This window comes from Columba livia, chromosome 5 (assembly GCF_036013475.1).
Source record: "Columba livia isolate bColLiv1 breed racing homer chromosome 5, bColLiv1.pat.W.v2, whole genome shotgun sequence".
NCBI lineage: Eukaryota > Metazoa > Chordata > Aves > Columbiformes > Columbidae > Columba > Columba livia.
Window position 1 is genome coordinate 51347271 of NC_088606.1, and position 27823 is coordinate 51375093.

The 27823-nt window shown below is 38.2% G+C and overlaps 1 protein-coding gene across 2 annotated transcripts in view; it reads right to left on the reverse strand.

Annotated features, from left to right (window-relative positions):
- TOLLIP (toll interacting protein) overlaps positions 1-24920 on the reverse strand; it is a 29364-nt gene extending 4444 nt beyond the window's left edge. Inside the window, exons 1-6 of one of the 2 annotated variants that reach the window (XM_065065073.1) lie at positions 24748-24914; positions 14280-14429; positions 11483-11665; positions 10238-10390; positions 8755-8845; positions 4853-4873 (exon numbers count right to left, since the gene is read on the reverse strand). In XM_065065073.1, coding sequence (XP_064921145.1) covers positions 4853-4873; positions 8755-8845; positions 10238-10390; positions 11483-11665; positions 14280-14429; positions 24748-24780 — 631 coding nt within the window. In that variant the 5' untranslated portion in view covers positions 24781-24914. Of the gene's footprint in view, positions 1-4852; positions 4874-8754; positions 8846-10237; positions 10391-11482; positions 11666-14279; positions 14430-24747 lie in introns of both variants that reach the window. The other variant, XM_065065074.1, reaches the window with a different exon arrangement.
- Between the last annotated feature and the right edge of the window lie 2903 nt (positions 24921-27823).

Here is a 27823-nt window from a genome sequence, read left to right on the forward strand (position 1 = left end):
GATTATCTGAGTCCCATACCTTTGTGTGTCACTTTTCCACTTTTGCTGTATTGTTTCTAAGGTAGGGCAAGGAAAACTACCTGCATCTAGATACAAACATGGCACTGCTTCATACAGCAGCATGATAAAGTTTTTTTATTTGCTTTCAAGCATTTTACCCACCGTTTCAAACATTATTCACCTGGTATTTTCACAGAATAGCTTATAGTAGTTCAAAGATCCTTATGTGTAGTAATGACTAACCCAAGAAATCATCACCAAATATGTATTTGTAATATTTTTCTTCATACATAATACTTTAATGCCAGCCGTAATATGTGATTTTATTTCCCACTTCCTATGAGGTTATTATGCAATCTGCTGCAGTCAGGGAGGCTTAGGAAACTGCTAAGATCTTTTGTTTGGACTAATTGTCTATTAGTCCCCTTCCCTCAATTACTTTTTTTAAAAAATATGATGCACCCCACCAAAGGCCTCACTCCATTAGAGGATAACTCATCATTTATTTTTATCTGTTCATGAGCTTTTCAAAGTAGTTAAACCACAAGAGGACCTTTATTGTATCAGAATATCATGCGATAGGAAAAGTCCTTAGCAAATAACATTTTCAAAATGCAGCTGGCAAGGTGATATACACAGACCACATTATTCTTACCCACATACTCATACGCCCATAACTTCTAAGGTATAAGCTTTCCCTATATAACCATGTCACCTCCTCTTAAAGTTTACCTAGTTAGCTAGCTAGTTGTTTTAAATCAGCTCATTCTAATCTCCGTAGGTTTTAATCAGTTTATGCAATAGGAAATACAGCTGCTTCAGAACTGTTAAAAAAAAAAAAATTAAAAAATCAGTTTGCCAGTCTTCTGAAAGCAAATCTAATTAAGCAACAGGTTACATTCTGCATGTGGTAAAAAAAAAAAAATCCAAAATACACTATGGGAATAAATGTTATCTTACCTGTATTTTCTTACTGATCACCTTAACAATTATTGTTAAAATCTAAAATTACCACCTTAGGCTCCTTCTCATAAAAAAAGCACTCATTCCTAACAAAGACAAAACCAAACACTTTCTTCCTCCTGCCATTATGGGCTCCCATTCCAACTGGGTTATTTTGTACTCCCTTACATATTTGTATATTTACAGTCAATTACCAGAATGATTCTAGGTTATCTGCTTCTTTAAAATACATATTTCTCAATTCCTTATGCATTTGCTCTTCAAAAGCTTTGTTACCCAACCTTATTACCAGTTTAGATTTAGATACAATTTAATTATCTCACACCCCCTCAATCTGGGCAAACCTACCAATTTTTGGCAGAAACCTACTTTACCATTTTACTGCAGAGATTTTTTTAGGATTCCTCAAATGCTGCCTTTTTCATTTGTTTGTTTAGTTTGGCATACATTTACTATGAGTAAGTAACAACTTGTTTTACATACATTTTAGTTCCCCTGTTTAGCTTACCTTTCTGGGACCTTAATTACTTCAAAATAAGATACTTTTTGAAACAGGTTTCATATTACTCCAGAGTAAATCAAAAGCCACTTCTGTTCTATTGAATTCTGACTAACTGCTCAAAAAGCAAAGCAACTTAAAGCAGATCTACAACTGATATAATTTTCAAGTGCCTCCCTGCAGCTTCAACTCTGAGCATAACGACTAAAGTACTGAAACAATCAAACGTATTGCAACTATATCATTCTACCACTATTCAGACTTAAGATCTCCTAAAAAAAAGAACAAGAACAATTTAAATACTTACTTTGTCCCTTCTAGATTTTCTTTAGCCTGTTACTATTTCACCAGAAATGCCTATGCTTACTGTAACTTGCACAAATATTTTAGTGTCTCAGTGATAACCTTTTTTCTATCAGCTTTAAAAATGCTATATTAAAATTTGCATTCATGGTTGTATCAGCTAAACCCATCTTAACTTACATCAACTGTGGCTGGCAAGGTCCTGTAATTGAATATAGTTTGACTGTATGCATTATAAACATGATCTTTCCTAATGTACTCTTTGCCATTTCTTTCCTCACCCTGGACTTCTGCCCTATCTGAAGGGATGCATTACTGAATTATAATTACCTCCATACTCATCAGTGCCCTCCAATTTTTATTCTAAAATTCCCCTTGTCAACATCTTAAGTTTTATTAGAATCAAAAAAAGAAACTAGATGCTTTAAAAGGTTCATGCTGGCAACTAAAGAAATGTCCCTCTCACCATAAATTTATTACCTACACACTGGAACCATATCTCTGCCTAGTCATCTGCATAACACCACTACCAAGGACATATTTTTTTTATATATATATATATATATATATATATAGCCTCTTCCACAACAACCTAAACTTTTGCTCTAGAGCTTCTTACACCATTTGGATCATGGTCCCTGGAATTCTGTCTGGCACCACATGCTCAAACATACGGCAAATCGGACCATGAGTGCACCCTACAGGCAAACCACTGTGCAGTCCTCACCAACACTGCAAATACACTTTACCCACTAATCATATCCATCAGCATTTCAGATTGCCTCTTCTTTGACTTCAACAAGCCTCAACTCATTCCTCACACTTCCTACAAGAGGTGAGCAATGTATGGCCTCAAAAACTAAAGTTGCAAAGTACCTGAAAGAACTGAGCAATAGAAGTTTTACTTCTAACACGAGCTTCCTAATATCCTTCAGTAAGTCATCAGCACCCTAAAATTAACCAATTATCAGCCTACATTGTGTAGGAACTGTCTATAAAAGAGGTCTGTTTAAAATATTAATCCAAATGAAACATGAGGCTCACTTCTCACATACCACAGTATCCTACAGCTTACCAATAAAGTTTCAATGTCTTATAAGTGTCCAAAAAAAAAAACAAAAAAAACAAACAAAAAAAAAAAAAAAACAACAAACAAACAAAAAAAAATCATCAAGACCAGCACACAGTTTTTCTTACTGCTTCACCACAAGCTAATTATGAAGCAAGACATCTGCACAGGCAGTATTCCAGAGGTATTTTCAATCTAAATATTCAGTTTTACAGACCAGAAATTTGATAGTGTTTTCCACTAATTATTTTCAAAATCCATTTTCTCAGCTCTTACAGTTCTAGAATTAGTTTATGCTGTCTACAGCTGTACTGTATGCAAATGGAAGTTAGTATCACAGTCACTTTCAATAAACACCTCTATGATGCTTACTTTTAACAAAACTCTACATTACTATTTGTATAACTTGAATGTTAAGAGTTCCTTGGTTTTTTGTTTTGTTCTGCACTCAGGCTATAACGTATCCATATCTTCTGATTTACAAAGCAGTAAGCAAGACATAAGCATAAACTTAGAGAACTACACACTACAATTTAGCAAATATACGTATATATACACAGTCATTAGAGTGTTCCATAAAAAGCTGCTTTACATATTAAACACATTATTTCACTAACAGGTAAAAACTGAAAATAAACCACATCAGAATCCACTATCAATGGAATTGCAAGCTCCTGTATTGCTCCCATATCTCAGGTAAGTGTTCAAAAAATGGAGTACTGTTTTCCAATTCAGTGAAATGGCAATGGCAAACATGCTGGCGTTAGCAGTGACATTCCAATACACAAAACAAGTACATACAATAGCAAGTCAATTGCTATAAGCAGCAATGGACGTATCAAAGCAGACTTAACTTTTTCTAACTGCACACAAGGCATTACACACTTTTTTTGTGTTTTCTTGTTCAGTCAAGTGCTCTATATTTAATTTCTTAACTCATTATTATTCTGTCCCATACATAGACCCTTTCAGGGTAAACTCAGGAAACTTCTCAGCATGAATTCTCTCATTTAAAGGAAGAAATCCGTATCACCTTTTAAAAAATACACAAATAGGTCTTAATATTTGCTTCAGAAAAAAAAAAGTGCTAAAATATGCATGCCATCATCTCATTTTTTTAAATGTTGCTTCTTTGCAAACTACTAGGAAAGTGAAGCATAAGGACCCACAAAGAAATTGTACAATTCCACTGCTCTGAATAAACTAAATACGTTGCAACAACCATATCAGTTTCATTTACAGTATCTTCCTGAAATTCAGAGCACCAAGAATGACATTTTATATCACAAGGAGTAATTCTAGAATTTTCTGAACATACTTGAAGATCAGTGTCTTTATGAAAGTTAAGGATGTCACCACACCTTTGCACAATTCAAAATTGAAGGTGTCATAGTCTGACTGAAGGAAAAATTTGCCTGTCACATAATTTGCCTTTAGAGTTCTAGTAGCATGTTTAACTTGACATGCATCTAAAACAGATGTGCATGAAAGATACAAACAGATGAAAAAAGGTGTTATTTTTTTTCAAAAAGGCTTATTTGAAGACTAACAGAAGGCAACTAACTGGCAGGCTGTCTTCCCCATGTCACTGCACAACTGAGTTCTTCACTTTCAAGTTTACAAAACTCACGACATTACCTGCTTCTCCCCAGGCCTTGCAGTAGCAGAACAACTGCAAGATTCAAGTTTCTCTTCTTGGAAACCAGTACTATCACCTAGAATAGCTCATTAACATACTACAATTTCAGAAGAATAACATCATGTCTTATCCATCAACACCATTATCACCAATTACTTAAAGCATCATAGTTTGAATCCAAGTAGGTGCCTTTCAAAATTTTGCAAGTGGTTAGAGGGGCTTTACAAATTTCCAGGAGATGCATTAAATTATTCTACTGTGACATCGAAGTGGCAATACCTTGTGATACAGTCTTCTGTAACAAAGCTTTTTAGATGAATTCATGCAAAGGCTCTTGAGTCAATGAGTATGGGAGTGAGAAAAGAGCTTGGAAACTTACCCAGAGCAAAGTACTCAAGCCCTAAAGACAGGTGAAAATGAAGGGGCAAGGGGAAAGGAATAAGACATGGGAAAGAAATATTAATCTATTTTTAAAAGGAAATTAATCATTTAGCTTCCAAAGGTGAAAGTTGGATAAACTGATAAAATTGAGTAAAACCTAAACTACCTAATATTAAAAACTAAATGTTGCTAGGATTCAGTCTCCCAACTAATTTGCCCCAGCACTCTGACCAAATGTGCTGTTTTTACAGAAGTTACAATTAGAGGAGATGTTTTCAAAATAAGTAAGCCACCAGGTGTTTGCAGCAAGCGTTATATTTTAAAGCCCACAAAGACAACATAAATCCATGGTTTTCTGAACAAATGCCAATAACATCACAAGTTAGTTCATGAAAACCAATACAGACACCTGAAGGAGTAATGTACATATACGCAAAACATTGCCTCAATGAAAAATAATGTTCTGGAGTCTGACAGGGCCCTGAAACACATGGGGTTTTGACCTACTCTTTACACAGGTGTTTATAAGTTAGGTACGAATTGATTTCCTATTTATCCCATCAATACTCACTGATAAGAAATATAGCTTGCTTACTGAAGTAACATTTTTTTAGCTTACTGTCTTTGATACACTAGCAAGAAGATCAGCTTGGACTGTAAGCACCTACTATACCACAATATTCTACAAGTAATCTTTAGAAAATGAAACAGGAGGAGATGGTAGATAAACTCAACTTTCAGAAGAGCAATAGGATTCCCAAGTTCAAATTTTCCTGAGCCCAATCCATAAACATATCTATGGCAACTATAGTTTGTAGCAACTAGCACTATTCTCAGAAAATTTTAGTTTTTAATACCCTGGGAATGAATTAACATGGTGCAAGAATATTCTATCACCATTTCAATAAAATACAGGGAAAACAGCATTACTTGTGTTGGCATTTCAAGCTTCATCTGCTTACCACAGTGACTAGCTGCTTGCTACTAGTATTTACCTCAGTGTTTATGATACAGATAAACATGAGAGAAATGAGTTGCTTTGACCTTAATTGGAAAGTTAGTTTTGCACAGAATTTTTTTATCACAGAAAACACAACTTGGCCTTCATGATACAACTAAATTTGACTTAACACCATCTCTCTTTACAGCACAATTATTTTGGACAGTTAACAAATAACTGTTGAACTGTCTGGATAAGCATTTTAGTCCACCCACTGTATTTCCATCATAGATAAGACTTAGATTCTAACAGTCTTGCCCAAGAGCAGAATCTCCTCTATTTCAGATGTAATAAACTATTCAGTGCTGCTCTTCCACTTGTCTGAAGGACGCAAACAAAGCTTGCTTATAGACTACACTCATTTAACTAAATAGGTAAAAAACCTGAACTAAGAAGATGGGAAGAGGGTAAACATATTCCTGTGAAGTATATTGATGTGCTACAATTGCCCTTCTTGAAGTAGTATCAAAAAGAGGAAAAAACCTTGTACAGCGTTCCAAAGAAAGTGTACCAACAGAGTTTCCCCAGAAGATACAATCAATCTAACTGGGCAGGAAAGGCCAGTAGTTTGCATGCACCTTTCTCAAAGAGTTCACAGAAGGAGGAGCACGTAGTTCAGCATACAGAAAACATTCTGACAAGTCTCAATGCCTTCCAAGACACATTATTGTTTCCTTTTATAATTTGAAATTATTTTTATTAAGCCATACAATTAAATGTATGTAACACTAAAAGTATTCTGAAGTCAAGTCACTTTCAAAGTCCAAACTTAACCATACATCTAATTATTAAGACTGGGTCATTGATTAGTGAAAAGGCAAAAGCTTTAAAATTCTCAGTGCTTTGAGAAATTTTGATGGTGCCCACAGAAATTCTAGAATACTAGAGACAAATCATCATAATGTTTTTTAAAAAAAGATCAAAAATAGGTCAAAGGTGGCTTGTAATATGTTTGGTATTTATAAGGTCAAGAAAGTACATTCAAGCCTTCCCAGAACAAAGGAAAACTTCAAATTGGAGGACAGGACTTTGCAACACCTTAAAAATACAAGTAATAGAATCAGGAAGATTCTTTACTACAGAAGATTATCATATCAGTAATTAAAACAAACATGATGGATCTTTGCAAAAGGGCAATGCTCCAACATAAGGCTCAACAAAATAGTTACATAAAGTCAAATTATCATATGCTAAAATGTCAGGCATTACTACCATATGTCCAAGTAGAGTTAATAAGTATTACTGAAAATAGTCTCAAGATAAATACAGAATTTACAGAACACCAAGATACACCATTCTGTTTGGGTTTTTTTAAATTCAGAGGTCTAGTATCAGTTTCATCTGTTCAGTTCTATGTCTAGTTTCAATTATACCTGAAACTAGTTTCTTCATTTCTACTGTTTGTATTCTGGCTGGCACAATAATTTTACAACACAAACATTCTCATTTTGACCTGCTCGAGAAATTCTATAGCAACTTCTATGACATTGCCATATGTACCGTGCCTGCTACTGTTTTTCTTTTAACCATACACAAGATAACTATGTTTGACGTTCACTAACTGCTTCAGTATATAGGGATACGATGAAATTTTAACCAAAACACATATGGCATCTAATTCAAACACACAAAATCTACACAAAAGTCTGGATTACAACAATGGAATTGCACTTCAGGATGCACACACAAGTCGAAACTAGTTCACTGGAAAAGGAAGCAAGACTTAAATCCTGAGAATTAAGCTATAGAGATAAAAGCACTTTAAATGAAACAGACTGAATGCTTTCATCAGGGAATAAAGCATGTAACTAGAGTTTTCCATGTTTTGCTATAACTGTACTCTATAAAAATGAAACAGGAGGTATCATTCTTTAAGTTACTCCATCAGTCTTGTCTTGAGGAGGTTTGCTTTTATAGAGAATTAAATTTTACTCAATTGAGAATTGAATCTTTAAAAAAAAAAAATATTACTCTCTGTTGTGTCATCCCTTAACACTGCAATTATGTCACACACACTCTATCACTCATTCACACACCTGTATGCAAAGAAATTCAAAATATACAAATTTCTATCTTATTTTCCCTAAAAAAGTGCACATATTACTGAATAAATGTTCATACAACAAACTGAAGCTTTTTAGAGCTGTAAGTGAAAAAGGCAAAAAACCCAACTGGACTTTACCTATCAGTTATCTGAGTAGGGCATATTCAAGCTCATTTACATACTTCAAACTTTTCATCTCTGATATAAAAATTACAAAACCTAAGTTTACAAAACTTACTTTGCACAGTTCAAGAGAAATTATAATACCTGCTTTAGCTCTTCTTGATGTATTTACGTAACTATCTCAGAGCTCCCTAATATTTTTCATTCACTGTGCTACACACTTCACATGTTGTATAGCATGTTTCAAAAGCATCTTCAAAGACCACAGAAGAGTCAATCCCTTCACAGGCTATTTAAGCTGCAGTTCTAACAACACAAGTCATTCAGTGCACTTTCTGAAGTCTGAAAATTTTCACGCATGGATTGCCACCCCTTAAAAAAGCACACATTATATTAGAGTACAACCTGCTATATATTTAGTTATTCAGTGACCTGACATTGGTCTAAAATAAATATTCAAAAAGAGAAGTCTTCAAGCTACTTGTTTTAACTTGACAGTCATCTGAATCCATTTAATCAAACTCACACAGCTCCTTTAAACAGGGTATAAGACTGAAAGCAGATTGCACTTAATTCACTCAGTCTTCCCAAAAACGTAACATGGGAAAAATGGTTAAGGACAAAGTCATTCTTAGCTTCTTTTACATTCTGAAAACCAGGAGAAATTTGGTAGTTATCTCTGCAAAACCCTTCACCTGGAAGCGTTAACAGTCTTCAAGGAGAGAAAACATACCTGCTATAGGCACATATCCAACTCCTTGCTGATATACAGTGGGCATCAGGACCACTGGCTGGGGCTGCATCATCATGGCAGCTGGCAAAGACTTCACACAAAAACAACAGGTTAGAACATAGTAAACTACTCAAGATATAAAAAAAAAACCTTAAACCGGCAATTAAAACAGTATTTGCAAACAAATCGTGACATCGCAAATCCATGTTCAATATTACAATATGACTGTATTAAGTGCTGATTTATATATTAAGCAAAATCTCAGGTAAACTACCTAAACTACCATGCTTTTAAATGGCAACTAACTTGCCCATAAATCAATACAAATGCATCATGTCAAACTAGCCTTTTGCAACAATTTGATAAATTTTTGTCACTGAAATTTTGTTACTGAAGACAAACGCGTATTCTAAAATACAGGTTTGATCAGCTTCCATGCCTCATTCTTATTAAATATACAACATATTCATTGTAACTGAAATCTTAGCACAAACCTGATTTTTATTAAAAGCAGTATACTGCTCCTAAAAGCAAATTTTAGTTCAAATCAATTACTTTTTAGGTAAACCAGTACTTTAAACAAAATATCAATTTAACTCCATTCCCTTTTACTACCACAACTCTTGTTCAGTTTTATCCTGGAAAAAATTAAAAGGTCAAATTCTATGTACACTACATTCATGGGCAGACAGTTTTAAATGTTAATTACAAAGTCATTTATCCTAGGGCTAACAAAACACCTGTTCTGTTGTGGGACAGAATGTGAATTTCAAACAGCAGGGAACATCTGTTCCCAGTTGTGCTCTCAACAGCAACTTGGAACTTTTGATGATGGACAAGCATAGTAGGAGGCATTCAGGGCCGCACATGTTATCCAACAGCTTTTTAAGACAAAAGTGACAGATGAAAGAATAGTCCATGAGCTGCTACATGGACCACTGTAAGTCAGCAGTTCATGACCAGGAGCACCAAATGAACAAGAATGGAAGTAAAAAAAACCAGACATCAGAAAGAGCATTCAAACTATCCAAGAAAGACCTGAGACAGACAGGACTTTCCATTATTTTTGCTTTTAAGTTGAAAAGAATTTCTAAAGATTGGGGGGGGGGGGGGGGGAGGGAAATAAGTTATTGTTAAGATTCCACCAAGCTTTTGAAAATTATTATTATTATTAAATTAGAAATTAAAATGGACCATTTGACTAAGGATTTATTTTTAATAGATGTATTAGCTCAGGAATAAGTTGAATTTTTGTAATTGCAAAACCGGGCAAATAAATATCTATTTACCACCTCACCAAAAAGTATTTACTGCCTTAACCAGTATTTTTGACTGCTATTCCCAAAATTATCATTATTTTAAATGCAAACACGCACAAACACCCTGTAAGGTACAATGAAACTACTTCTACTTCAATCTAGAATATCACCCTCCATTACCCAAGAAGCTTCTCTCCCTTCCTCCCACCCCAAACTTGGCTTACCGTGTACGACATAACCAGATTAATCATTCCTTCTTTGTCATCACCCTGTCTTCCGCTCAGGCTATACCATTCATCCTCCACATTTCCTTGTTTCAGAGACTCAGGAATTGTAATGTGTGTCCAAGCGATGCGGTCATCCATTGAAAAGGCCCGCTGGAATATAATTTAAAAACAGCATCAAGTTAATTGCCCTGAAAAATACCCAAAATCTTAAAATTATTTTTACCTAACACTTCCTTCAGTTTTATGCTATTTCATTTTGCCAATTTTCTTTTTAAGTTATTCCTTTTGAAGCTACTGAAGTGTCAGGAAATATTATGGCCACCTCCTTTCCAACAAGGATGAACAATGCTTTAAGTGGCATTATAGACTGATTGCAGATATTTAATAAGACATTGAAAACCTGAAGCAGAACACTTCCAGAAATACATGTTAATATCAGCATAGTCTGAGTAAATCTAGTGATATAATATTAGAGGCCATTAAATTAATGTAAACAGCTTCTGTTTACACTCCTAACATAGGCTGTTAACTCCAGTGATTCAAGAGCAGACACAAGTACTGATCTGCCACCCTGTTGCAGCAATAAAATGGACACTTCAACCAATCCACTAAACCCACAAAACAGCATCCAAAAGCCCCACTTGTGTAATGACCACACAGCTGCTGCAGTGTCAAGTTTTACTACACACAGTAATAGACGCAACAAAAAGATGCAAACTACAGACTTTAGCCTCAGTTGTAGCCTCTTAGTTTCTGTGAATAAATCCTAGTGACTACAGAGAGTCTATATTTTACTATTTCACACTCAGCATTTCCAAGCTTGGGAAAGCTTCCAAGGCCCTCCTGGGCTAGAACAACACTGAATAACTTCTGAGTAAAACAGTATTGTATAAACAGGCTATTTTTAATAGGGACAGTACAGAATATAAGGGTGCAGGGCATTTTGATTGCAAAGAAGAGCTTAAACAGCACTCAGACTTTTTTTTCTTCTCTTCCTTTGCAGGGAACCCTGCTAATGCATCTTATGAGCTACCAAAGGAAAAGTAATAGCTCTGACATTCTTGGGAGGAATGAAGCCTTATGCATTGCTGCTCTTGAGATTCTGAAAAAGCTTTGTCACCTCCCAGAGAGTACAGCTAAGAAACAGCCTTTGGTAATTCAACCATTTTTTGCAAAACTTCAACCAAACGTCAGTCCAAATAGGAGACAGGGAGTCAGGGGAAAATATATAGCAATTCTGACCTCATCAAATATCTCTAGATAAAAAGAGTCCACACCCGGGGGAACAGTGCACTGAATAACTTTGTTCCAGCGGGGGTTCTTGGCTCCATTATGTGCTGTTGGAGTTTCATACACAGCATAACCCAACCGTATTCGACAATATGGATCCATGCGGGTCATTCCATAGTTCTTTGCCAATTTTGCCTGGAAAGAAAAGAAAACCTATAAGTGTATTATATTTACATTAACTTGAGAAATTAATTACTATTAGTTCACAAAGAGGATCAAATATTGAACAAAAGGGTAGATTTGATTATGAGGTAGACAGGAAGAAAAAAAAAAAAAAGGCATTCACATAAAAATATAAGCCAGCAACACCATTAAATGGCTGGGAGACCTTGGAATGGGAACTTTGTTTTAACCCATCTGTTGCTGAAAATACACATCTTCACCATATCTAAAGTAAGTTACTTCATACCACACAAAAAAATTTGATTTTTGCCTAGGTATCTGTTTTCCAATATACAATCCTGAACTTAAAGTGACAGGAAGCCTGTCCTCTTTCATTGAAATACTTTTAAATAATGAAACACAGAAATCCAATAGCTTCAAGAATATCACACAATACAAAAGCACAAACTGCAAAAGCAGTTCAGTTGAGGTAAAACCTGGTAAATCATGCTTCTTGAAGTTATTAGAAAACTCAATTAATTCAGTGTGTGCATTCAGTATTACTTAATTGAGTGGGTAACTTAAGTTCTACGTTACAATAAAAACAGATGCTGTACAGAATCAGAAGATATCCAACATACTTTTTCTGTAACATCAGAGGAATAGGACAAAACAAGTTGATGACAGTCCTGAAGACAACTGAACTGAGTACTGTTGCATAGCTATGTCAAAGTAGAAATTGGACTCTTTGGACACGCTGTTCCTCTGACCTGTACTAAGCAGCCTACAGTTCTTCTCTTAGTAAGACAGCTGAAAAAAATACAGTGCCTAGGGTGCCTCCCACCTACAGGACACTTAAAGAACTGGAACAGTTGAGACTTGCATAAGATTTAGTCATAATGGCTGCAGATCTGGCCTCGAAAGTCCTCTTCTTCGTGACACATGCTGCTTCAGTAACTCATATATTAGAGCTGGTAAGGTCTTAAACTGTTTATTGTAAATCTAGGTTTAACAATTAAAGTAGAAAAGTTGGCACCTAAATTATGTACTCTATAGACTCTGAAGTCCTGAGATTAAGCAGTTTATCACAAAATTTTGCCAAAGAAAAGAGCGTATAAATTGTCTGTCTAGTAATTTAAGATGACACAATTAACTGTGCCTAGACAAACTCATCACCATTCCTATATATCTCCAAGAAAAAGAGAACAGTAAATTACCTTCCCAAAAACATTTTCTGATCTTCCACCAGTTTATTAATAACGGAATTAAGGCATGCTGCTCTACATACTTTAGCAGCACATATTTAAATACAAAAGACTTCAACCAGCTTTTCACGTTTCACAGGTTAACTATGCCATGCTAAGTCTCCTATCCAGAATGCCACATGTCTCAACATGCAGCCAGATTCCCACAACATTCCTGCATAAACTCCCAGACAGGTATAGAAGACTATCTCTCTTGGGACACCAGAGGGACCTTGACAGGCTGGAGAAGTGCACAGACAGGAATCTCAAAGTTTAACAAATGAAAAAGCAACATTCTGCCCTGAGAAGGAATAACCACACGCATCACTATAGGCTATAGGCCAGCTGGTTGGAGAGCAGGTTTGCAGAGAAGGATGTACGGGGTCTTGGTGGACACCAAGTTGGAAATAAGCCAGCAGTGCACCCTTGCAGCAACAAAGACAGCATCCTGGGCTGCATAAGGGAAAGCACAGCTAGCAGGCCAAGGAAAATGATCCCTTCTGCTCAGCACTGAGGAGACCATATCTGGAGTACTGTTGTCTTCAGCTCTGGGCTGCCCAGAAGAAGACATGGTCATAGTTGAACAAGTCCAGCAAAGGGCCACTGACACAATTAAGTGTTTCACAGAATGGCTGAGGTTGGATGGGACCTCTAGAGATTAGCTAGTCTAAGCTCCCCTCTCAAAGCAGGGTCAAATGCTCAGGCAAGTTCTGAGTATCTCCCTGGACAGAAGCTCCACAAACCCTTTTGGCAACCTGTTCTGATGTTTGACAACTCTCATGGTAAGAAAGTTTTTCATATACTTAAATAGAGTTTGCTGTATTTCAATTTGTGCCCCCTGCATTTCTCGTCTTTCCTCTAGATAGCACTGGAAAGAGCCAAGCTGTCTTCTTCATATATCATCATACCTGATGGCAGGGACTTTGCATTGATAAGATTCCCCCAAAGGCTGTTGCCCAGCTTTCTCAGCCTTTTCTTGTATGTAACATCCTCTTTAACCCTTGATTAAGGAAATGGCCTGGGGCAGGGATAAGGGGTGGGATGAGGTTTGGACTAAATAAGCTCCAGAGGTCCCCTCTAACCTCAACTATCCTGTGATTCTATAAAAAGTAGTTACTTTCAGACATGACATCAAGAACAGCCATTAGGTTTTATTACTCAAGCAACATATTTTTTCTTGTATGCACAAACACCTAAAAATAAACAACAACTGAACTTGATAAAGACCAGTGTCAGCTCCAGTAGCTCCAAAAACTTTAAAAAAATTACTCATTCCTTATATACAAGTAATTCAGCAACTCAAATTCCAACGCAACATCATCTTTTTCATCATCGTTCCAATAAGATTAGCGTTATTATTTAATTACATTTCCTCAATTGTATAGAGATGGTACCATGTATACCTGTACTACAGTAATGCTGAGTCTGCCTACTGTACCCATGGGTCCTCCATACTGTAGCTGCTGTGCTGCCTGGGCATCCAGCTGGATTTGCTGTTGCTGCTGGGTTGGGGTAATGCGAAGAAAATCTTGAGGAAGCTCTCCAACATATACCTTCAAAAAGAAAAGAAAAAGACCCTTCAAACTTAAGTCTTACACTTTCATAATAAAAAGGGAGAAGAATATAAATCAAAGAAAAGATTAGCAAAAGCACCCATCAGAATTTAGTCACCTTCTGACAGCACAAAGAAAGAACTAATTAAACGACAAAACTGCCAGTCATGTAGAGGATGTTCTCATACTCACTTCCAAAACCACTAACTTTCAACATCTGCCTCTGAAAAAAGTAGGATGTACAGAACCAAGTCTGCTCTGCAACTGAATATTTTAGTCCATACAGAGGTCAGAGCTACTAAAGTTTTACATCCCATTCACGTAAGGCATATGATGGCACTCAGCGCTTTCACATGTTCATCACTCATGTTGCATCCCATCATTCCTGTGACAAGATACAGCATGCTGCTTTCATTTGAAATTGTCATTTTCAAAGTCACCTTCAAGACAGATCATAAAGACAACGTTTCCTATGAACCCAATCCTTCAACATAACTAAGACTCTTTCAACACAACAAAAGTGTCCTAATGGTTTTCCAATGTTAATCACAGCCAGCCTGCAACTAACCTTGAGGACAATTAGGGGACAAAAAGCTCACCATGCTCGAAACAATAATGGAGGAATTCAAACACTGGTCTGTCATAAGAAAGACCCATGACAAAAAAATTCAAGTAGATCAACACTAAAGGAACTTTGTCACATGTGCCAATACAAATTAGCAGCCAACCATGTATTTTCTCTAAGTTTAAAAGAAGGCAAAGTTTCTACCTATTACTTGTCAATTTTATTACTGTCAATTCAATAACTCATGTTGTTTCTAGGTTTTAAATGGTCAGGGAACATTATTCGTAAGACATCTAGAGAGATTAAAATAACATTAAAATAACAATCATACTATAATAAACTTTAAAAGGCAAATAAAGTGGCATAGAAAATTTATAACTAAGCTGTACTCATTTATGTTGTCTATAGAGTTGCTTACATATTTAATACAGAACTTTTCACCACAGCAAGACATAAAACAGTGCAATTTCTTATGTTGCAATCCCAGGCAGGATTACTCAACTGTATATCTGGCAGATGCGTGCCTACAGAACATAATTTAACATAACAGGCCTCTAGAACACAGCTTTTGAAGATTAGACAGCACTTGCATGTAAAGATTGCATCTTGAAGACAGAAGTTGCAGCTCTTGCCAAATCACATTTTGTATTACTATTGGTATCTGAGAGCCTCTGACTCCTGTCAACAATAGGTGTTATATGGCAGAAAGGAACTTGATCAGAAACCTAGGGAGGAAATACTGAATGCCTGCTGCTAGGCTATTGGGAACAAATAAATTTTGCTTACAAGCATCTCAAAATTTTACAATTAAGATCCTAAGTACCTTATGTTTTAAAAAGTGAGGGGGGAAATGGAGACAGAGAAGGAAAAGACTAAAGTAAAAGATAGTGCTAATATTAAAATAAAGTTCATTTAAATTAGGTTGGAAATTAGACAGGTTCTTGTAACAAGGAATAAAAAGGAATTGGTTTTAAAATAAAACATAATCCATTTATGAGAGATTTGAAGTGGCACGAGAATTAGCAAGGTGATGGCATTTACAACACAGAAGATGCCCTTCAACCCCTGACCTCCAGAAAGTTTCAATTCTGGTGTTATTAGCATCTCTAAGAATAGACATCATAAAGACTTCCCATAGCCAGAAGTGCCGCTTAAGAAACTTTATTTCTTTTTACGATAAGGTTACCCACCTAGTTGACCAAGAGAAGTCTGTCGATGTGATCTTATTGGATTTCAGTAAAGACTTTGATACTGTCTCTCACAGTATCCTCCTGGACAAGATGTCCAGCACACAGCTGGATAAATACATAATGCAGTGGGAGAGCAACTGGCTGATGGGCCAGGCTCAAAGAGTTTTAGTAAATGGGGTTATGTCAGGCTGGCAACCAGCCACTAATGGGGTTCTACAAGGATGCCTCTTAGGGCCAGCACTCTTTGATGTCTTCATAAATGACTTAGACACAGTACTCAGGGGAATACTACGTAAGTTCATCAATGACACTAAATTGGGAGGAGCTGCTGACACTCTCAAGGGCAGAAAGGCCCTGCAGAGGAATCTAGACCAATTAGAGAACTGGGCAATCACCAACCGCATGCAGTTCAATAAGGGCAAGTGCTGGATTTTGCACCTGGGACAAGGCAACCCTGGCTGTACATACAGACTAGGGGACAAGATGCTGAAAAGCTGCTCTGCAGAGAAGGATCTGGGGGTTCTGGTGAACAGCAAGTTGAACATGAGCCACCAGAGTGCTCTGGCAGCCAAGAGGGCAACTGTGTCCTGGGTGCATCCAGCACAGCATTGCCAGCCAGGCGAGAGAGGTGATTGTCCCGCTCTGCTCTGCACTGGTGTGACCTCACCTGTGTGCAGTTCTGGGCAGCACAGTATAAAAAGGATATAAAGCTACTGGAGGGTATCCAGAAGAGGGCTACAAAGTTCGTGAAGGGTTTGGAGGGGAAGCCATATCAAGAGTGGCTAAAGTCACTTGGTTTGTTCAGCCTTGAGAAGAAGAGACTGGGACAAGACCTGATTGCGGTCTACAGCTTCCTTACAAGGGAAGGAGGAAAGGTAAGGTGCTGATCTCTTTTCTCTGACAACCAATGACAGAACCCAAGGGAATGGTAGGAGGATGTTCCAGGGGAGGTTTAGGTTGTACGTTAGGAAAAGGTTCTTCACCCAGATGGTGGTGGAGCACTGGAACAGGCTCCCTAGGGAGGTGTCATGGCTCCAAGCCTGTCAGTATTCAAGAAGAGACAGGACAACTCCCTCAGACACATGGTGTGAACTGTGGGGTTGTCCTATGCAGGGACAGGAGTTGGACTCAATGATCCGTGTGGGTCCCTTTCAACTCGGGACATTCTGTGGTGGCTGCAGCCCTGAAATTACATTGCCATATATGCAAGCACCCTCTGTCAACTTCTTAGAAAACAGGACAGCATATTTTGTCTCCACCGTCTTAACATGGACATTGGAAAGGGAGAAGTCTAATATCTTTCACCTTTTAAATTTTAAGTCACCTATATACTGTTCCCAAATAAAATATATAATCTACTCTCCATAATTAAGACAACAAGGATAAACAAAATCTCTAAGGGAGACCAAAGTTTTCTTATAGCATCTAAGCCAATTTTAAGTAATTCAGTTATCTCACACAAGGCTACATTCTTATCCTGAACTGCAGAGCAGACATACACAGAAACTGAAAACAGTTAGTGTCACTCAAAAGATCTGAGTGGTAAACCTCTCCAAAAGGAAGAGTGGGGAACGGGAGATGCATACACACCCATCTTAAAGGTGCAACTCTGACTGAGATCCGGTACGTAAGTCCTGGTGATATATTAAGTAAAATACCTAGGAGAGATGCTCACTGAGGCAAATACACTACTCAGCTCTTATGCTAATCATCTGTTGATTCCATATTGATGGAGACAAATCAGTAGTGTGCAATCTGTAAAGAAAACAGCCTAACTTATGTCCTTCTAAAAGCATTTAAAAGCCAGCACATAACTGCCACCTCCAACCCTGAATCAAAGACAAAAAAAATCAACATAATCAGAATTAAACCACAGTTTTTGGTTCTAAAGTAAGGAGACTACAAGTGACAAGCTTGTATCAGTGATCCTACTCAACATCTGCTTTAAAACAAATGCACTTCCCTCTACTACAACAACATTTAAGGAAGAATGTGAAATTCATACCTGCTCTGCCATTAACTGTAGAACAAAAAATTAATTCCATTTAACATTTGAATTTTACTAGAACTATCTTTTCAAGCAAGACAGCAACATGATAATGCTATGATAGAGCTAAAATTCTGAAGACAAATGTGGAGCAGGCATTCACAAAAACTAAGCATGCCTTGTAATTACTTCCTAACAAATTTGATTGACAGCAATGGATATCAAAAATTGCCCTTCTTATCTTCTAAAAACACTGAAGAACTAGTTTTGAGGATCTTCAAAGTGAAATGCTGCAGGTATAAAAATTTCATCTCAATTTCTTCAAACTGAAGGTAGTATGATATTCTACCACTATTTGAACAAATTTAGGACTGAGCTATCTCAGTCTTACCTTCCTGTTCATTTTCACAACCTTTTCTTATGCAACATTAAGTGGTACCAAGGCAATTGTAAAGTACACTAGCGCAGAGGGCTGATCAGAAGAAAATTAAACAAGGGTCAGGGCAAAGGGAAGAGGAGAGGAAGTCATTAGGGCCCTTACATCGCTAACTGATCATGTGAGTACTGGTACCTACATAAGGGAGGGAAAGGGAATGCAGAGCCAAGAACAACCACAAATGCCCTGACTTATGAAACCATATGCTAAGACAAGACACATTCGGGGAACCTTAACTAAGGTTTCCACACTAGCAATTACCAAGAAATCCTGACACCACATTTCAAAGAAGTTTCATGTTGAAGAGCTTTAAACACCTACCTACTCAAAACCGTTCTAACCACTCTCCTTTGAATGGTTTTACTGTTTTTTTTAAGAAAGAATAGATAAGCAAATGAGAGAGAATTCCTGTTAGTTTGCACACTAAAGAAAAGGCTGGGACCAGATAGGATGCACACAGAGGCTCTGAAAGAGCTAGCTGGTATTTTTTCAAGACTACTCTCTATCATCTTTGAAAGGTCATAGACATCAGAGGAAGTTCTCTATAGCTGTCACAAGACAAATCAAATAGCCAGATATCAAAAATGAAGAAAGATGACATGAGGAACCACAGTCAGGTCAGCTTCACTTTGGTTGCTAAGAAATACATAGAGCAAGTTTGTCTTCAAGCTATTTCTAGACACACAAAGGAAAAACCAAAGACTAGGAACAGCCAGCCTTTACACCCTAATGAACCCCATCTGCCTTCTATAATACAATAAAATTATTAAAATCTCCAAATAAGGAAAGAGCAGTAGGAATCAAAGCTGGGTCATGACAATTCAAACAGGCAAACCACTGGATGGGCAAAACACTGGCTGGATCACCGAGCTCTGAATTTGAAGTCCAGTGCTTAAAGACACTGGAGGTTTGTCAAAAGCAAAGTTCTTCAGCATACTGAAACTAATTATATGTGTCTAATATTTTTACTTTCCAGTATCTGGAGGTGAAGACAGAATGTACCCTTATCAGTTTTGAGGATGACACCAAATTTGGGGGGGGAATGACTGGTATACTTGAGGACTGGACCAACAACCAGAGAGATGCAAGAATTCACTGCCAGGAATCTTATTAATTTCAACAAGTGCAAAGTCCTGTACTTTGGACAGAAAAATCCCTGGCATCAGTACAGACTAGAGAACAACCAGCAAGGCTGCAGCTCTACAGAAAAAAAAATATGCAGGTCCTGGTGGAAAGCAAGCTAAACATGAATGAACAGAGCACTCTCACAACAATGAAGCCTAACAGTGTACTACACAGTGTACAAAAGCCTAGCCAGTAGGCTGTAGAACACAATTGTTTTCCTTTAGTTGGCACTCATTAGACCACATCTGGAATACTGCAACCCATTTGATGCCCAGCAGTCCATGAAAAATTATAAACTTGAGTGAGCCCAGCAAAGATCCACCAAGATGGCCCACAAAATGGGCTGTGTCACAAGACTTGTGAGGATACACAGAAGATTTGTTTAGAGTAGAAGAAATTTAGAATGCACCTCGTAGCAGCTTTCCAATATCTATGAGGCGATCATTAAGAAAACAGAGCCAGGTAGTCATCTGAGATGTAAGGCAAGAAGAAAAGAGACCTCAATTATCAAACTGAAACGGGAGGTTTGACATGAAATAAGGAGGAAAGAGGAAAACAAACAAACAAACAAACAAAAAAAAAAATCACCACAGGGACGATCACAGATAGGAAAAAAATGCCCAGGAAGATTGCAAAATCTCTCACCTTAGAGGTGAGACAGAGTCCTGAGCAACCTGGTCTGAATTAAAAATCGACCATTTTTTAGCAAGAAGTCAGCCTCCTGACATCCCTTCTAACCTGAACTGTTCTATAGGACTCACATTACACCATGATACACCCCCAGTTAAACTCCTGTAGCATTGTAGTCAAAGGCTCTACTCCAGAACTTCAATTTAGAGATTGATAAAGGAAAGAATGTAAGAGTAATTAAGTTTATTACATTTACAGATTTTTGCCCCCTCACCCCCTTTTTTAATGTCACAAAATAAAAAGTTTTGTGGACTGCAAGGTACCAGATTTGCTTCTCCTGTTTTCATTATTTTTTCCTGTTGCCAGAAATTTCCCCATCTACTCTGTCACTTCATTGGTTCCATATGACTACCTGTAAAGGCTTTATGATTTTATAGTCATCACCTTAATAGCACTTTTCCTTTCCCCCAAGTACACCACCTATATTTAGTCTTGACTAAGTATTTTCCCAGCACACCTACACTTCTCCATTTAAATATTCACAAAATACATTCCACAGTGCAAAAGCACAACTGTTAATAAAGAAAAAAAAGTTTGGTTTTACTGCAGAAGAAAAAAAAATATTCCCTTCTTCATTTAAAGAATAATTTGAATTACTACTAAGTATGGCATGAACTATTGTATACAGATGTGAGTTAAAAATTAAAGATAGAATAAATGTCCATAGTCATCTCAAACTCACCAAGCATTTACAGCATATTTGAGCTACACAGATTTAGTCTACATTCAAAGTAACAGAGTAATAATATCAGAAAAAGCCATAGCAACAGCTCAAAACAAGGAAACCCATGAATTCACATTGCAGTTAGCATTAAGGAGAAGGATAATTCCCATTAATTCCAGGAAGAGACATCTGATTTTTTTTTTTTTTTCTACTCTATCACTGCACATACCTCTTTCTTTCCTCCAAGTCTTGGTTAAAAGAAAATGCCATTGGATGCAACAGAAAATAAGACCCTTAGAGCCTAAAGGTACATCTCTTATCTGTTAAGAGAGCAAGAGCTTCAAAGCATTACCAATGCTGCCCTCAACAGTTTCTGTCAAAGTAACATGCTTCAGTGAGCAGATCACAGCACTTAAAAATTAATCCACATTTTGCTTAGAAACACTCAATGACATCTTACTCCCTCAACTTTTTAAACTACTTCTGAAATCCAAATTGATTGCAACAATGTGTCTTCATGAAATTTCCACCTTCACAGATCAGGATTTTATACTATATATATCCACATTCTAATGAGAACAAAAAAAGAAAATCTAAAACAATACTAAATTATACCCAGAAATATCAACACAATTATTTTGACCATGGGACTTTGTATTCAAAACTGCCCTGTCACAGCATAACATGTATCAATACTGGACAATATAAACAGGAACTGCTTTTTTGTCAACTTTGTTCAGAAAAAGATATCAAAGTTTTGAAGAGTCTTTAGACAAAACTTCAAGTAAAATCAGAAACAACAAGCCTTACATAGATAAATGACAGTGTTAGTACAAGAAAATAGAAGTAAACATAAATATAGTATTATAAAATTTCCAGTCAAAGTAGTGATTATTAGGGAAAGTAGAAGAAGAAATAGACATAATCCTAGCTTAGTACTTGATCTGATTTTGGAGGTGCTGACATATTTGCCAGCACGGTGAATAACCACAGAGATTAATTTTAGGTGTGCTTGGATCAATCTGCTTATTAATACCTCTCACTTGGAAAAGGTATCACTTAGCAGCCCTTACATATCCAGCTATAGTTTAGGTTTCAAAAGCAGATTTTTTCTCAAAAGATGACAGTGTGACAACACACTAATTCCACAACATCCTGAAAACAGCCAGAGAAATCTATATTCTAGCAGAATATTTACTAGTAACAGACAGAATGAATTCCAGTTCTTTTTCATAAGAAAGACTAAACAGCAATCAGAAATTTTAATTACTCACCAAACAAGGAACATCACAAACTGGAAAGCACAGGTACAAGAACAAGACTGGCAACAGTATAGTAGCATAGTTTATTTTCTTACCAACATGAAAAAACCTTGAATATTTTCTTGCCTGTTCAAACAGAAAGACAGAACTGTGCTCTGCAGCGCTAAAGAGAAAATGTTTCCCAATCCTTTAGCACCATTTAGTGGCTACTCATTTGTAATGCAGCTGAATATATGGAAAGAAGTACAATTCTGTAATCCTCTTCAGAGAGAATTAAGAAACACTGGCATGTACCATATAAACATCCCCACCTGTGAACGGCAGCTTAAAATTGCATAATTTATTCATTCATTTTGAAAACATTCAAATCTCTACAGTGCTTAAGACAAGGAAGTAAAACATGCATAACATTAGGAACACATAAGAAAAAATAATAATTAAAAAAATAAAAGAAAAAAAAAACACAGAAAGCCAAAATTGTACAAGGTAAGTCACCATACACCCTTCCATTTGCCAGGCTTCAATCAATTTTAAGCAACAAAAGACTGCCAAGAGACTATACAGAAGTACCTGGGTAATTCTAAAATAAGACATGTAGAATAATATTCTAAGCATTGAGATGTTCCTTTAAAATATTTAAGAAAGACTAGGCAGTTATAATATTCAAACATGTGCAAGATTATAGGCATGTCAAAGAAGGTTCTCAATAAAATGTTATCTCAACCCAGGAAGGGGATTTCACCAAGCTAAAACAGGCAGATATTCAAACTACTCCATACTAACAAGGTGTTTAGCACCACAAGCAAACAAAACTACTCTCAAAAAAGAAATGCCACTCCATTTCAGAGATAGAAATAATTGCACAATTTTATCTCTCCACAAATTAGGACTGAAATAAGGCCTACTATTCAGCTTTAGCCAGACCACTTAGGTTGTTGCCAATTCCTTCTATCCCTTTTCTCAAATAAACTCCCTCAATCCCCCCAACGTTCTCCAAACATAAACTAAAGTATAATTACAAGTGAAGTTACTTTTAAACAAAATTTGACAATTTTTCAGGTATTTGTATTATTTTGAACTTTTTTGAGTCAAACCTGTCACATATTGACAGAATTCTATTTGGATGTATTCACACTACCAACTTTTCAAACACCAAGCCTTTGGGGACAGCAACTACCTAATTCAGCACAGATTCAACCAGAACTGCAGCCGTTGTCTTTTCCTGACACCATCATGAGACAACAAAAAACCTCATTCACTTTTTCACCTTAGTTCTCCACATAAAACTTTTATTCCAACAACAGAACCATCATCACAATCCATTGTAAAATGAATATATTCTGGAAGACCAGACAAATAATCCGTTTTAAGGAATTAAATTTATGATCATATAGTATTACTGTCATGAGATAACAGACAGCAATGCAGTTTTTCAAGATCAGCAGTTTAATAATTCACTCCTCTCGTCTTGAACAGACAGATTAAAAAGTAGCTGTTTCTAAGAAATAAAATAGAGCAGTTTTAATTGATTGTTTAAGAAAAACCTTACTTTGCTTGCAGAGCAACACAGTATCGTCAATTACTATTACCTTCTTCCACACAGGAGGACCAGACAGGAACAGCACATCAGTCGAGAGCTGATGCTATACCAAGTTATACACCACACAGTAGAACACCCCAGTGCTGGGCAAGATTATTCCAGGGCAAAACTAGACAGTAACACATTCCCAATAAATTATCAACGCTAATTCCCAGAAGACTGTTAAATTGGTTTTAAGACTGCTCAATTCCTTCCTCCTCCAACACACACCTACCTACTACCACTGAATGTGTTTTTCAGCACGTTCCGTGTTCCAGATTTAAAGCAGCAATTTCAGAGACAGCTACCTAAATCTGCCCTGCCCAACCATGAAAACACAAAGCTCAACTCTGCTTTGAAGAGGAAGAGGTTTAGCGTCGGTTTAGTTTCAGCCGTTCGCTCCTTTGGGAGGCCCTTAGCCGAAGAACGGGCAGAACAGCCTCTTCAAGCCCTACAGGCAAATAGGAAGGACCTTCCCCTCCCCTTTCCCAAAGCCGCTTCGCAAGGCGGAGAACCGGGAGAAAAGGCAGACTTTCCTCCCCCCGCCCCCTTCCCCAGTATCACGGCAGTCCGAAGAACAGAGGTCTCTCCTCTTCCCTCCGCCACGAGCCGCAAGCGGGGGAAGGGAGAGCTAAGAAGGGTGAGTCATCCTCCCACCGAGGCCCACTGACAGTAGCTGGGCCGAGGAGGAGAGGGACAGAAACCGAAGCCCAGAAGGGTCCAAGCTGGGCCTCACCAGCCCAATGCGCTGCAGTCGCAAGAACTAACAGGAGACAGCCTTGAGAGGCTCCGCCGCTGACTCTCACCCGGCAGAACTCACCGGGCCCCGCTGAGTAGTGACAGTGGTCGCCATAGCGCCTCCCTCGGGCCGAGCCCCCGCCGTCCGCCCCGCCAGACCGCCGCCCTCGCTACCGTTACTGCTCCCACAGCCGCCGCTAACCGTCACTCAGCGCGAGCCTCCCAGTCACCTGACCCCGGCCCCGCCCCCAGCTCCCCCCGTGCCTGCAGCAACGTATCCTTCCCCCGCCCCTTCGGGCGGGCTCCAAAGCCGCGGCGTTCGCATGCGCCAAGGGAAGGAGGAGGGCACGCGCACACGCCTGTTGGCACACTTGGGGAGGGGAGCGAGCGGGAAGGGCGGAGCGACTCTCGCGCATGCGCCCTTCTGCTCTGCGGTGCCGCAACGGAGCGGAGCGCTGTGTGGGGGCGCTGCATTCGCTAGGGGGCGCCACGGCCCCGGGGAGGAGCAGGGGCGGGGCCTCGGGGCGACATCTTGCGGCCGGGAGGACCTTCCCCCGCCCGCGAGGAGTACAAGGGGGCGGGGGTCTGCGCGAGGGTCCGCGGAGCGGTTCCCCAACAGTGTTTCCTGCCAGTGGGTGCGATGTGCGTAAGGAGGTGACTTTGTGCCTCGCCCAGCCTGGTCTCCGCACGGCTGGCCCCGTGTCACTGGTTTTCTAAAGCGGAGGCTGACCTTCGGCGTGTTGAGCAAGTGCAGCCCTTCGCGGAAGAACAAAAGCTGCTCTAATACTCGTCTGAGTGCAGCTTTGGGAGATAAAATCTGATCATTTCAAAGCCTATTTAAATAACATAACTGTTTCCTGTTGTTAGGATCTGCTGCACGGATTTAGCCCTTAATTAAAATTCTAGCACAGATTTCGGCAGCTGGAAATAGAACAGTGCAATTAGGAACGCTCCAAATATAGCAGCAGCTTTTTTTATCATGCTACCCTAGCACCCACTTGGAGTGATAACGGCCTCAGCTTTTTACTTGTGTCTTGATATTCAGAAAAATGAGTACTACGAAACATAATTGATTGGGGGCCATTGAATGCATATAGTTGATGCCAGCTGTAAGTCATCCAGCCAGCTTAAGAGGAAGGCTGTGACGTTCCCTCTTTCCCTTACCAACTGTTCCTTTGCTGGAAGCAGGATTCAGGTCAATCTACAAAACAAAGAAGCAAATCATCCTTCCCTTGTTCCTACCACTAAAAATGAACATGAACTGGAAAATACGTGTTGGGTTTTTTTTTTTTTTTGCAGGAAGAAGGGGTTGAGTTTCTTGGAAAAAGTTGAAGGGGCTAGGATTTTTTCATTGCCTTTTATATAGGCCTTTCAACAGAGACAGTTCAATATACAAAGGGGCAATGCAATTTAAAATTAAACTGCATGATTAAAAACATTCAGAATCTTACCATGTCAGATATGTGCCTTGTCTGTACAAAGCTTGTGTATTGATATATTAGTTTATGACATGCTAGCCAGATATAGGCTTTTTCAGGAAACTCCACGTTTCTTCATCCTGTATATACATATAACTGAGTTTCAATGGTTAAATGATAGAAGTTTCTTGAGCCAACATGGTTAAAACAGTAAGAATATGCAGAGGTTTTGAGTGGGAGTCCACGGAGCGGTTACCCACAGGGTTTTCTGCCAGTGGGTGCAATGTGTGTAAAGAAGTGACTTTGTGCCTTACTCCATAGAGGTAAGGGAAGATGATCAGCGCTTTTCTCCATCATTACAATCTTGACATTATGACACAGGCTGGAGGGAAAAGAGTGTTAACAAGCCCTATTGCTATTCTTATGTCTGTAACCACATGAGCTAGGAAATTAGTTTTAGGTAAGTCATGGGCAGTTTACTTCCCATGGATTTCATTCTAAGACCTGGTCTAATCACAACAACTTCAGATAGATTAGACATGAGAAAACATTATTGTCTCTATAAAATGTATATCAATGGAAAAATTAGTAAGGGTAACTCAGAGATTCTTGAGATTTGTTTTCCTTATACAGAAATACACAGTGACTGGAGTGAACATGGTACGTTTCTAACAGCATCACCATTTTCTAACTGCATCTTTTATTCTTCTGTTTTATTTTTATTTCCAGGAAATCCACATGGAATCTAATAACTTCTTGCTAATTGCCATTTTTAATCTATGTAGTAAAGGATCTGTTATTAAACAAAGCCCCACTCTCCCTAGGATAAATTGATATCTGAAGGTGGCCTGGAAACTCTACAAAACTACTGGCTTTGCCATCTGGTGGTCATGCACAAGAACAGCAAGTAGCTTTCGACCTGGAGAGACAGGTGTTTTTGTTTCCCCAAGTGCGACATCACCACAAATAGGGAGCACTGGTGCAAAAACATCAGGCAAAGCATCTGATGTCAATGCAGTAATTAAAGTGGGAATGTAAGCCATGGGAAAGGTGAGAGAACAAAAGTCATAAAACCCTGTTATTTGCAACATATGGGCATCATTAAAAAAAAAGGTTGAAAGGTAATTAAAGAACCTATAATCATAATAAATCATATTTATTTTATGATAAAAATTTGGACATCAGTTTCTCGTGTGTCATTCTTTCATTCTGATTCCCAGACTCTTCTCCTTCCCAGTTCTTCGTTTGTCTCTCCCAGAATCTCTCCTACCCCAATCTGCCCCTTTTTTCCATTGCCCTGTCTGTTCTTTCCTAAATGCTTCTGCCCCTTTTGCTTCTCCTCTCCATTCTCTCTTTTGCTTTGACACTCTGATTCATGTCCTACATTTTTCTATTTAACTTTCCTTCCTACAGAGTTGTCATAAGCCCCATATTCCCTGAAATTTCACCTAGAGCTTTCTGTTCACATTTTTTACAACCTCATCTCCTTGCTTCCAGCTACTGCCTGGGTCAGAGGCAGTGCATGTTTCTGAGCTCTCTGTGATGCTTCCTCAATACCGGACCAAATGCCAAAGATGACTGTTACCTTTGATGAAACCTTTGTCTCATGGGGTCGCTCATATGGTTTATCTTCTGTAACCCATTGCCTATTTTTATGAAATTTCTAAGAGCTTATTACCTCTGAAGACATTAAGTAAGAATTGGTTGAAATTGGACAGCAGGTTGGCGATGAGTAGAGAC